The sequence below is a fragment of the Zalophus californianus genome, chromosome 9, assembly GCF_009762305.2.
Source record: "Zalophus californianus isolate mZalCal1 chromosome 9, mZalCal1.pri.v2, whole genome shotgun sequence".
Classification (NCBI taxonomy): domain Eukaryota; kingdom Metazoa; phylum Chordata; class Mammalia; order Carnivora; family Otariidae; genus Zalophus; species Zalophus californianus.
In genome coordinates this window covers 97,611,503-97,624,906 of record NC_045603.1, presented here as the reverse complement: position 1 = coordinate 97,624,906, position 13,404 = coordinate 97,611,503, and the positions used below count along the sequence as shown (strand labels likewise).

Below are 13,404 nucleotides of genomic sequence, written 5' to 3'. Positions count from 1 at the left end.
CAGAGTCCTGTGATTGAGCCCCAAGTTGGGGTCCCTAATCAGTGGGGAATCTTCTTCTCCCCTTCCCTCTACCTCTCCCCACTGGTGCACGCTCTCTCTCCCTCTGTCTCTCTCTCCTGCTTACTCTCCCTCTCTCTCTCAAATAAACAAATAAAATATTTTTTTAAAAAAAATAACACTAGTGTGAGTCAGAAAATGTGAAATAAACAAAGTTAACACTGTATAATGTTAATTTCTCTCAAAGAGAAAACGATTTAGGAGATTGCCAGGTACATAAAAAACCTCTTCCAGTTTAAGAAGATGAAGAATGGCAAAATACTCCAGGATCAATATTTTTGACTGCTTCCCTTCTTCTATTACTAAAGCAAGATAATATTTGAAAGAAAAGTGGGAGGGGGGGCGCCTGGGAGGCGCAGTTGGTTGAGCGTCTGCCTTCAGCTCAGGTCATGACCCAGGGGCCCTGGGATTGAGTCCCGCATCGAGCTCTGCTTAACGGGGAGCCTGCTTCTCCCTCTCCCTCTGCTCATGCTCTCTCTCAAATAAATAAAATATTTAAAAGAAAAAAGAAAAGTGGGAACGGTAAGGTAGACCATTCAATAGTCAACTACTGAATTATATATTTTCTGCTCTTCATGTGTTCTCAGAGAAAGCAATTAAATAAAACTTTCAAGAAGACTGTGGGGAGTGTAATGCTTTTTGGACAACTAATCCGTGATCCTGAATACCTATAAGCCAAATTAAATGAAACCAATTACATCATCAGGGTAGAAGAGGTAGCAGAGGTTATTCATTCCTACTTAATGAGATCAGAAGATGATAGTAGAATTAAAAATGGAATTCTCATATCAACCAGTGGATACTCACCGGCACATGTGATCCAAGTCTCCTCTGAAGGGCTGGCCACTCTCTGTTTCCATGGAGCAGATGGACACTGCCATAACGTGTCGGGTCCTTTCGGGCATTGGACATTGTCCACCCACATGTGCCTGGATGTTGGCTTGTCTAAAGATGCAGGGATGATGTCCCCTCTGTCTGCACAGCCCAGCTGCCTGCATACCACCTCCACGGTCGTTGCAGACATACCACTTTTGCCAATGCTGCCCCAAGCTCCATTGTAAAAAACTTCCAGACGCCCTGCACAACTGTGTCTGTTGGTTTCATCAATCAGTCTCAGAGACATGAACTCTGGGGTGAAATACAGAGTTAGTAGTTTCACGTCTTCTCTGAAGATTCACAGGGCTCCCTCCCTTTACTCTAAGGTAGAATGCTTTTAAAAATAGGTATAATATGTCAATTACTAGTCATTCTTTAGTAACTTCTGAATGATTTAGTAGATTTCGGTAAAATGTATTATGTTCTACACTAAATATAGTATAGTTCTATAAATAGCTTATGGTGTTCTAGTATTGGGTTTTGTGCTTAGGGATCTCTTTAGAAGACCACCAATGATTCTAAATTGATTTCTAAATCTTAATCAAGGGCTCAGAGCCTTTTATATCAATCACATAGTTTGTATTTTTCTCCCTAAATTACTGCAATTTTAGCCTCAAGAAATTTATTTCATTAATTTTTTTTTGCAGCTCTCTTGATAGTTAACATTTAGTGAGATACTCAGACACTAAAACCAATGTTGTGTACATTACCTTAAAGAAAAATATTTCCTGTTCTGACTCTTCATAGTTGGCTGCGTATGTCCTCTACCAGTTTATGATATTAAATGCAAATGATATCAAATCACTTCTGGCATATAGAATTTTTCACTTACCTAAGTAATCAAGTCATAGTTCTGTCTTTTGCAATATATTACAACTGAGTACAGTTCTCAACTTCACAATAGTTTCTAAAGCTTGCCATGTATACAGAATAAAAGCAGTGGCTTCTTGTGATAATTTTCGCTCCTATGACAAGTAAGTTTCATTTGCCTATCACGAAAAATTACTTGGGTATGGTAATTATCTTTTGCCCTGTAGAAGGTAGTGCTGGGTTTATTTCTTCTTATCCCTTTTAGTCTACTTCTTTATACAGTGATACCAAGTGGTGCACTGAATGTAGCTCCATATATATTCATAAAAGAAGTTCTCAACCTTAGTTTTATTGTCATGTTCATGATATGCAAGCCTATTTCTGTATTTTTCTCTTTCTGATGTTATACTACCTTGCACATGGGGTAGCATTAATTAATCAAATCCACACGTCGGGACCCTGACTCAAGCAATAGTTCCCTCTAAACCTGCTTCTCAGGGGATTCTCTCAGTTGAATATCCCTCACTCCCCTTGGCTCCTCCTCAGTCCTTTCTTAAGTAATTGTGACCAGAGCTTCTGTGCAGAACTTACCTGAGCAGATAACTCCTGCATCCTCCTTATGCCTGCAGTTGTGCCGCCCCCAGCCATGTGAACGGCATTGCCAAATACGAGATTCTTTTCCATTGCAGTTCACCTCATCCAGCCAGATGGGCCCTGCTCCTTCCCCAAAATGAGCAGAGCCAGTGGCATTAATGGCCATTCCGCAGCCCAGCTGTCTGCACACCACATGGGCATCACTCAGGTCCCAGCTGTCATCACAGATGGTGCCCCAGGAACCCTCATGGTAGATCTCTATTCTCCCAGCACAGCGACCGCCTCCATTTACTAGGCGAAGTTGACCACTCCCTGAAAAGAGAAAATGTTAATAAAAATGATGGGGTGGGGAATCGGAGGGAGAGATGAACCATGAGAGACTATGGACACTGAGAAACAAACAGGGTTTTAGAGGGGAGGGGGGTGGGGGAATGGGTTAGCCCGGTGGTGGGTATCAAGAAGGGCATGTACTGCATGGAGCACTGGATGTTATACGAAAACAATGGAACGTGGATCACCACATCGAAAACTAATGATGCATTGTACGGTGACTAACATAACATAATAAAATTTAAAAGAGTTCAAAATAAATAAATAAATAAGACACATCCATAAGGATTAAGATCATTTTTATAGATTGGTCACTGATTCTCACCTATGCAAGTAACACCACTTTCTTCTGGAATGGTAGATCTTGTTGAGTCCGGAGACGATGAGTTGCATGGCGATAGCGTCTGACTCTGATTTCCTGCAAACACCAAACTGCTCAGTCATACAAGATACAAAAAGTCAGGATGAGGAAGGGAGATCCGATGAAGTGTAAGACAGATGAGCTGAGAACAAACAGCTTTAGAGAGAGGGGAAGGTGGTAGGTCAACCAGGCTGGGAATGAATCAAATGCTTTGAGAATGGCCGGTACATGGTAAGCACCAGATACGTGATTATGAGGTTTGTGAAAGTTAAGTTTACTTTTCCTCTAAAAAAACACATGAGGTTAATATTCTGGCACACTTCTCATGATCCCTTAAAATAGATCATGCCCTTTTACTTTTGTTCTTCATCTCTATAGGTACACTTGCTCTGAAGGCACACCACCATGAGAAACGTTTATCATTGGCTGTCCGTCATCCTCTTACCTGAGCAGATTACAGAGGCCACTTGCCCGGCCAAACATAGTGATGCACCCAGAGCAGTTACAGCACAATCTCCCATATGCTGCTCAGTCCCAGTGCAGTGAAACATGTGCCTCCAGATCGGACCACTTCCTTTCCCAAAATGCGTTCCTCCTGGGGTAGAAAGGGCAACTCCACATTCGAGCTGCTGGCACAAAACATGGGCATCTTCCATGTCCCAATGAGAGTTGCAGAGGGATCCCCAGTTCCCAAGTATCTTAAGCTCCACTCTTCCCTCACATCGGGACTTGCCATTCACCAAACGCATTTCTGTGTATCCTGGAAGGAGACAGGGCTTTTAAAAAGATGTCTGCAATTACCTAACCCCACCCTCTTCACAGTGTGGGGACAACTTGAACATGTTCTCTGGGTCTCACTTGAGCAGAAGACTCCAACATCCCTGCTGTGGCTACAAGTCCCATCTGGCCGGGCAGCTACTGAGCAGAGTGAAAGATGGGACTCCTGCCCCTCACACTGGAATTCTTCAGCCCAGATCTGTCCATTTCCTTCTCCAAAGTGAGCTCCCCCTAGGATGGAGATGACTGTGCCACACTGTAACTCTCTGCACAGCACACTGGCAGCTTCCAGAGAGAAGTCAGAGTCACAGACGGTGCCCCACCTGTCGCCATGTTTCACTTCAACACGACCAGAGCAGGGAACTTCTCCTCCATTGAGTCTGGGTTCCCTGTGGGCTGAAAAATGATACTATTTCAGTGAGAAATGACATGATTCTTAGATTTTCCTTCATGATGTGACTGGAAAGGGGAGGCCGGGGTGTTTAATGGTTTTTCATCCTTGTTTCCCTTGGCTTTTCTGCCTGGAGTTCAGCATAGCAAATTCTAGATCTCCCCATTCCTCAATGGACCAATTCATCTGAGAGAATTTTAGAACTTTGTTTCTTGGCATCAACCATTCCTAGAAGCATGATAACTCTTTCCATTTAATATTTTGTGTACATTATTCATAACACTGGAGACCATAGATGATATATATCTTCTTTTATTTTTTAGCCTTATATTCATTTCTCTATCCACCGCAGTCTGGTGTTGGCCCCAATCTTTTTGAATGGTTTAATATAAAGTGTTGCAGTACACTTCCTGTTTTCAAACTGAACATGGGATTTCTTCTTCCCTTTGATATATGTTACACTTGATACATGAGATACCCCTTTCTCCTGTTTTCTCCTCCTTCCCGTCTGACAGTGCTTTACCAGCACATTTCATGCATTCCCTGACCAAGATTCTGTCCTCAACTCCCTCACCTTCTCTTAAATGCCAATAAATATGTTTTCATCTCTATGTTTCTCTTTAAATTTATATTCATAAACCTATCTACTTGGACATCAGAATATAAGGTGTTCAAAATTGAATGAATTATTTTACTGACAGGACCACAGTATTCTTTACTCAATTAATGACATCCAGGATGTCATTAATTTGGATTCTAATCCAAATTAGAATCACTTAAGAATCGAACCACTTCTTTATCTCATAAATAATGGTAATGATAATGACAGTAGTGAGCATTAAATGAGCACCTATTTTATTTATGGCACTTTACTAAATATTGAGCAAACATGATTTCACCTAATCTTTACAATCTCCTCAGGGGATAATTATTAGTATCACTCCAATTTTACAGACAAGGAAACTGAAACAGAGAGGTGTAGTAATTTGCTGCAATCACATAAGGAGTTACTGAAGGGCCAGGATTTGAAGGCAGGCAGTATGTTCCAGAGCCTAGACTCCCAACCTTCTCAATACACTGCTCATGTGGAACATCACTGTCAGTCCTCCAGGATATTTCTCCTCCTTATTTGTTGCTACTGCTTTTTCTTTTAAGATTTATTTATTTATTTTAGGGGGGGGCAGGGGGAGGGACGGGGGGAGAGAGAGAGAGAATCTCAAGCAGACGCCCTGCTGAGCACGGCACCCAACACAGGGCTCAACCTCACGACCCTGAGATCATGACCTGAGCCAAGAATCAGACGCTTAACTGAGCCACCCAGGCGCCCCTGTTGCTACTGTTTTAATCTAATTTGTCACCTTATGTCGTGTAGACCTTTGCAATGGCTTCCTAAGCAATCTTGTTTCTAAGCCTTCTTTCTAATAAATATATGCCATGCCCACAGATATGTTATTACATTTCAAGTATTTTCACATGATTTCTTTGTCTTCAAGGCAATTCAACGTTTCTTTACTATTTATGCAATAATTTATCATTTCAACAAATAGTATTAAGGACCTACAATGTTTTATGCATTTGGGTGGGCTAAAAATCTGTCACCGTTCAGTCCATCAGTGAACATAGCTACTGCTACTAATAATAGTCATAACCATAGCAGTTAACATGTATTGATCACTTGCTACGTAATTCCTGTGAAGCAAGTATTATAACTACCACTTTTCTTTTGAGGAAATTGAAGCACAGAGAGCTTTGGTAGATACTCCAATGTCACACATCTATTAAAGTTAAAGAAAGATAATAAACAGTAATTTCTTAGCATGCTTGAAAATACTTTATGATGTCACCTTTAAAGCTTTCATGTCTATTACTCTATCAATCATACCTGATGCTCCAGCCTTAAAGAATCCTGGTCATCCCATGTTTCTGGGCCTCTGCAGAAACTTTTCTCTCCACTTATAATGTATTTCCCAACATTTGTACCTGGGAAAAAGCTACTTCTTTTCAAGGCTACTCAAGTTCTCCTTGATCACCCTCTCCCTCAAAAACACACAGGTGAGCTGAAGATATACATGCTCAAATAATGATGAGTCCAGGGGCGCCTGGGTTGCTCAATCTGTTAAGTGTCTGCCTTCAGCTTGGGTCATGATCTCAGGGGCCTGGGATCGAGCCCCATGTTGGGCTCCCTGCTCATGGGGAGTCTGCTTCACCCTCTGCATCTCCCCTGTCCTGGTGCACTCTCTCTTTCTCTCTCTCAAATAAAATATTAAAAAAGCAAATAATGATGTGTCCAAAACTAAAAATATATGTTAGATACAAAACTAATAAATGAAGGAGCCATCAGCCCTGTTTGAGGCTTTGCAGGAAAACGATAGAGAGCGCTATAAGTTCGAGCTGAGTTTTGAAATAAAAAGATAAAGAGTTTGCCAAGTAAGCGATGTGTAAATCCACATTTAATGGATACGGTCATAGGGGCGCCTGAGTGGCTCAGTCGGTTAAGTGTCCTACTCTTGATTTCAGTTCAGATCATGATCTCAGGGTCATGAGATTGAGCCCCACGACAGGCTCTGCACCTAATGTGGAGCTTATTTAAGGTTCTTTTTCTCCCTCTGCCCATCCCCTGCTCTCCCTCTCTTAAAAAAAAAATATATATATATATGTATATATATATATATATATATATATATATATATATATATATATATAAAGGATACAGTCATGAAATGTGGCATAACTGAGGAATTATGAGTAATTTAGTATGAATGGGATTTAAAATGTAAAGAAAAGACACACCAGAAATAAAGCTAACGAAATGGAGCTCAGGTTTTGGGAACACTCTTTGCCAAGTACAACCATCAAGAAAAGTAAGAGTTTCTTTTAACACACTCAGAGATGATTGAAATTATTTGGGCAATACAAAGTATTTCCTTTAATTAATTTTTTAAAGAAAGGAAGTGCATTTGAAGGACCTTCTAAAGGGCATACGTCTTTTAGAAGTGCCTGCTGTCAAACATCACTAATTCCCTTGACATTACTCTCAGCATGACACAGATAGCCTATCAGCACTTGCCAGTTCTGAAAATGTTTTAGATCTGACTATAGTCTCTATTGTAGCAGTATAGAATACCCCAGCACATTAAAATTTCACCACTTATCCATTAAATCTATACAAAGCAAATTTCTACACAAATATGAGTTGAAGAACACATTGCTTTCTAAACACAGCTCCAAGTTTAAAGCAAATAATGTCCCTACCCCACAAATAATGAAAGACTCTTGAGTCCTTAATTTCTTCTTGTTAAATCATTATCTGAGCATGAAATTCCTCTAAGAAGGCAGTTTCTTAGACTGAGCCAAAGTCAGCTTTCTTGTAACCTCTTGCTCTCTCATCTGGATCCATCTCGAACGAAATAAAACACGGCTGATGCCAAAACAAACCAAAAAATGAAACCGGACCAAATAATTTTCTCTTTCATGGTGAAAACTTGTGAAGCACTCGAAAACAGTTCCCTTCTATAAATATTCTCTTGTTTCCTTTTTTCCTAAAATGTTTGAATCCTGAGCAAAAGGAGAGTTTTCCATTCAGAAATGACTTGGGAGATTCCGTTCTAGCTTTCTTTTTTTTTCATGAATCTGTTAGCAACACATTAATCTACACCATGAGTTGGCTTCCTTATATCGTTTACTCTGGGTACATGGTTAGACTATTCACAATTTACTCCTTTAAGAGATTTCTTTCCTGCTAAACCTGTGACTGCATTTTAACATAAAAGCCATTAATTTGATTTTTGTACTTGTATTTAGCTCCTTTGATCAATAATTTAGACTTTCCCCTGGCATAAGTAACTGAATTTGTATTTCTTTCTTTCTCTAAAAGTAAATAAATGAAGACAGAAGAACAAATATAAGAATTCATTAGAATTACTTCCTTTTGTTTAGTAATAGATAAAATACACAATATGATTTAAAGAAGCATTAACACATTTTTATCATTTATTCCTTTCCAGACTCTGAAGAAGTATAAATCATTCTAGTATCAAAACTTATTTCTCAAACCTTAGTAAATACAGGGGCGTCTGGATGGCACAGTTGGTTAAGGGACTGACTCTTGGTTTTGGCTCAGGTTGTGATCTCAGGGCTGTGGGATCCAACTTGGGGTCAGGCTCTGTTCTCAGTGCTTAGTCTGCTTGGGATTCTCCCTCCCTCTGCCCCTCCCCCCCACAACCCTGTGCTCTCTTTCTCTCTCTAAAAAATAAAAATAAATCTTAAAAATAAAAAACCTTAGTAAATACAGCACAAATCATATGAACTGATGCTAAAGTTCAGATGTTCTCTGTGGCACATACACAGCCATCACAAACAAAATGTCTGGGACTCAAAGTAATTTTGTAGCCAATTTTCTTAGACCAGTTTGTGGCTGGTTTATAGAAACTGCACATCAGAGATAAACTGTTGCTTTATCTTTCTAGTCTTCCTGTTTTGTTGAGTTCTTTGGCCCTTTTCAGCCCGAAAGTCCTGTGCTCTACAAAACTAAGAACTCTAAGAATTTAAACAGATAATGGAATTTGTAGTTTGAATTTGGCAGGCACAGAGATAGTATTTCCATGATCTCCCCCCCACCCCTGGAAATCTTCTGAAAGTACCAAGAAATCAAGAAACAAAATTACAGGGGTGGCTAGATGGCTCAGTCAATTAAGTGACCAACTCTTGGTTTGGGCTCAGGTCATGATTTCATGGGTTGTGGGATCAAGCCCACTTCCATTTCGGGTTCCCTGCTCAGCAGGAAGTCGCCTTGAGATCCTCTGCCTCTGCCCCTCCCCCCACTTGTACTTGCTAGCTCACTCTCTCTCATAAATAAATCTTTCAAAAAAGAAACAAAATTACAAATTCTATTTCTAGCAAAACAAGAAGAGTGCTAACACCTAGGTACCCACTAAGTAGAAGAGCTTCTAAACACTGCCCGAATGTAACAAAAGAGTTTACAAAAGAAGACAAAGAGCACACACAACATACTTAGCAAACAAAAATATAGTTCTGTAAACAGAAGGGCCCACCTTCTGCTGCAAATTTATGCTATTTGGGATTTCTATTATATGCAGTTGAATAGAATCCTAAATAATTCAGAATGTTACCAAAACTGTGTGTTCTAGTAGTAAAGTCTAAATTTTGGATGTGGTTGAATGGAATGGTTGGAAAAAATATATAATAACTCAGATACTATAGCCTGGAAAGCTAATGTCTTGTTATCCATGGTAAGATAGTTGGACAAGTGTCACCTTGAAAAGAAAACAATGTGTGCTCTGAAGCTGAAAAATCAGAGAGTGTACTTGGAGAACAAAAGAAAACTGGAAAAAAAAATCAGAATGCTGGCATGACATAAATCCTCCTTGCCACTTTCAGCATTTAACAAGGGAGAGATGAACTCAGACTTAAAGTAGTCACACTGCAAGAAGAAAATGGAAGGAAAAATACCAATTTTGTAAGGGAGGTATGTTCTGCCTGCAGCTACTACATAATGAAATGAGAGACCTATAATTGGGAACTTGCAGGATTGAAAAAAAACAAAACAAAACCCTAAGCATCCCTATCCCCCAAACTGAGGTGGTGATAAAACTGTAGGCTTAGCAGAAAATAGAATTGATACTGCACAAAGTCCATGAGCCTACCAGCAAAGACAGGACTTTGGTCTTGCTTTTTCTCCCAAAGCCCAGGTTTCAAATGACCTTAGGGCAGTGAAGGAGCTGCTCATAGCAAAGATCAAAGTTTATAAATATATTCCTTGACTCTGGTTACTTTCAAGTGGCATTACCATGAAAGAAAATTGACCAGAAGGATTCTAAGTTTGGAGAGAATTATTTCACTGACTTTGAGGACAGCTGACAGCAGCCAACAATAACTCAACTCGTAAAGCAATCCAAGGGTCCCTGAACCAAAGTCAGCAGAAAGTGGGTTGTGAAAGGTGTGCAGCCCCCAAACTGCACTTAGATATGACTTGGAGAGCCTGCAGTAGAAGGAACTGGCCCAAGAATAGCACCTGGGCCCATGAAGGACAATGGACAGAGGACAGCTTCTCAGAGGGCAGAACCTGGCCCATCAGATTGGCTTACCAGGAAGCTCACTCAGTTGCAGGGCAACTTATCATTCTTAACCAATAGGACTTGATAATTACCTCAGAGAAACAACTCTAGGCACTTCTTGGTGACCACAGAACCACCCAAACAGCCTTAAACTGCTTACCTATTTGACTTATTTTAGTGAGAAAGAAGTAAAATTTTCTTCATCCACTCTTATTTGGCTTTCTTTTGGATGCTGCTAAACTAAATGCTAACTAATATAAAACAGAATTAATAGGAAAATATTTAGAAGAAAATGATCAGACATAAAATAATGCTTACATATGCCCAAACATAAGCAAAGTTCCCCCCAAAAAAGTTATGTAGAGAAATATAGGTCATAGGTGTAGCATGATACATGATGACAATAAATATTATGGATACATAATATGACAACAAAAAATGCATAATATGACTAAGTTAAGGTCAAATATGTCTCTCATCTCTCAAAAGTAATCCAGAGTTCTTTTTAAAATAAATCTGAATTCTAGGATGAATACAACTGGTACACCTAGAACAAAATGATTCATAAAGGTTGAAAATAAGAGAATAGAAAATAAATAAAGCAATAGTTGTGATATTAATATCAGACAAGTTTGGGGGTGCCTGGGTGCCTCGGTGTGTTAAGCGTCTGCCTTCGGCTCAGGTCATGACCCCAGGGTCCTGGGATCAAGCCCCACATCGGGTTCCCTGCTCAGAAGGAAGCCTGCTTCTCCCTCTCCCACTCCCCCTGCCTGTGTTCCTTCTCTTTCTGTGTCTCTCTGTCAAATAAATAAAATCTTTAAAAAGAAATATCAGACAAGTTTGATTCAGAACAAAAACCATTCAACCATAGAAAAGGGGAAACTTTATAATATGAAAAAGAACAATTCATAATGACCACATAACAGTTGTAGGAAGATATATGTCCCAGATTCACAGAGCAGCAATTCGTCAATTATATGAGGCAATCACTGGTATACTCAGTGGACAACCTATAACCTCACGTATTTATATTAATAACTAGGAAAGAATCAACATTAATTAAGCACTGAACTCAAAGAGTTAAATCAGTCAGAAACCAGAAAGGAATTAACAGAAAGAAAAACAAATTATAATGAATTAGAAAATGAAAATATTATTGATCTTAAAAAATCCAAATGCTGGTTCATTAAAAGAAAGCAAAACCAAGCTAATTTTATCTAATAAAAGAAATTAAAAGTATAAATAAAGTCACACAGTAATACATGATAAGAAAAGAAATGTCATGGATAGAGAAGTAATTTCAGAAAGGTCTTTAAATATTGCTATGAAATTACGGTCAAGATATTTTACCAAGTGAATACTAAGGTACAGAACAATTTATATAATATACCCTCACTTGAACAACAAAATGAGGTGAAACTTATATATGGATTTGTTTGTATTTACATAAAATATCTCCTAAAGAATATATATATAAATATATATTTGTGAATATATATATATGTGAAGAATAGAACTGGACAGCTGGGGATAATTTTTGGGAAGAGCTTACACTTTCAATTCAAAGTGTGAACCATAAAAAAAAACCACACACACACATACACACACACACACACAAATTGTGAACCATGTGAATATATTGTCTAATCAAGAAATCTCTTTAAAAAAGAAAAGAAGAATGGTTGAAAAGCAGATATGTATATTCAAATTTGTACCTTATAAGATTGTCTTTTTCCAGTCAGAGGATAATTTCTATGTAACTAAAGGTAGACACAATTTGTAACATCAGGTAATGCACATAGGAGCACATCTAAATTAGGATGTATCTGAAGTAAAACCATTGGTTAGTGGACATGGAGCACCACATGACCACATCTCTATATGGTTAACAGTTTTGTTCTTAGGTTGCTTTCCTTAAAATCTTTCTTTTACCATATCAGTAATAGTTATGTCAATATGTTACCTTACAGTTGTTAAAAAAGGCATCACTTTTCAACAACATTAACATTTGTGTAAATGTGATTAGCATAAAATACTAGAGATTTTCCTTAAAACTGGCCAACTCACAGCTCACTTTGGAACTGCTAAAAGAAGTTGCAGTGAAATACACAAAAACATTCAGAAAGAAGAAATTCTTGCATAGTCATGCCCGTTTATCCAACATATTTTTTAAATTTATTTTATTATGTTATGTTAGTCACCATACATTACATCATTAGTTTTTGATGCAGTGTTCCATGATTCCTTGTTTCTGTATAACACCCAGTGCTCCATTCAATATGTGCCTTCCTTAATACCCATCACTGGGCTAACCCATCCCCCCACCCCTCTCCCCTCTAGAACCCTCAGTTTGCTTCTCAGAGTCCATTGTCTCTCATGGTTCATCTCCCCCTCTGATTTCCCCCCCTTCATTTTTCCCTTCCTACTATCTTTTTTTTTTTTTGACATATAATGTATAATTTGTTTCAGAGGTACAGATCTGTGATTCATCAGTCTTACACAATTCACACCACTCACCATAACACATACCCTCCCCAATGTCTATCACCCAGCCACCCCATCCCTCCCACCCCCACCACTCCAGCAACCCTCAGTTTATTTCCTGAGATTAAGAATTCCTCATATCAGTGAGATCATATGATACTCGTCTTTCTCTGACTGACTTCTTTCATGTAGCATATAACCCTCTAGTTCCATCCATGTTGTTGCAAATGGCAAGATTTTGTTTTTTGATGGCTGCATAATATTCCATTGTGTGTGTGTGTGTGTGTGTGTGTGTGTGTGTGTGTGTGTGTGTATCACATCTTCTTTATCCATTCATCTGTTGATGGACATCTCGGCTCTTTCCATAGTTTGGCTATTGTGGACATTGCTGCTATAAACATTGGGGTGCATGTACCCCTTTGGATCACTATATTTGTATCTTTGGGGTAAATACCCAGTAGTGCAATTGCTGACTTGTAGGGTAGCTCTATTTTCAACTTTTTGAGGAACCTCCATACTGTTTTCCAGAGTGGCTGCACCAGCTTGCATTCCCACCAACAGTGGAGGAGGGTTCCCCTTTCTCCTCATCCCCGCCAACATCTGTCGTTTCCTGACTTGTTAATTTTAGGCATCTCTGACTGATGTGAGGT

The 13,404-nt window shown here is 39.1% G+C and overlaps 1 protein-coding gene across 1 annotated transcript in view; it reads right to left on the bottom strand.

Annotated features, from left to right (window-relative positions):
- Positions 1–13,404, bottom strand: part of CD163 (CD163 molecule) — a 41,187-nt gene that overhangs the window by 6,917 nt on the left and 20,866 nt on the right. Inside the window, 5 exon segments of the mRNA XM_027593900.2 lie at positions 865–1,185; positions 2,335–2,649; positions 2,993–3,085; positions 3,474–3,788; positions 3,887–4,201. Coding sequence (XP_027449701.2) covers positions 865–1,185; positions 2,335–2,649; positions 2,993–3,085; positions 3,474–3,788; positions 3,887–4,201 — 1,359 coding nt within the window.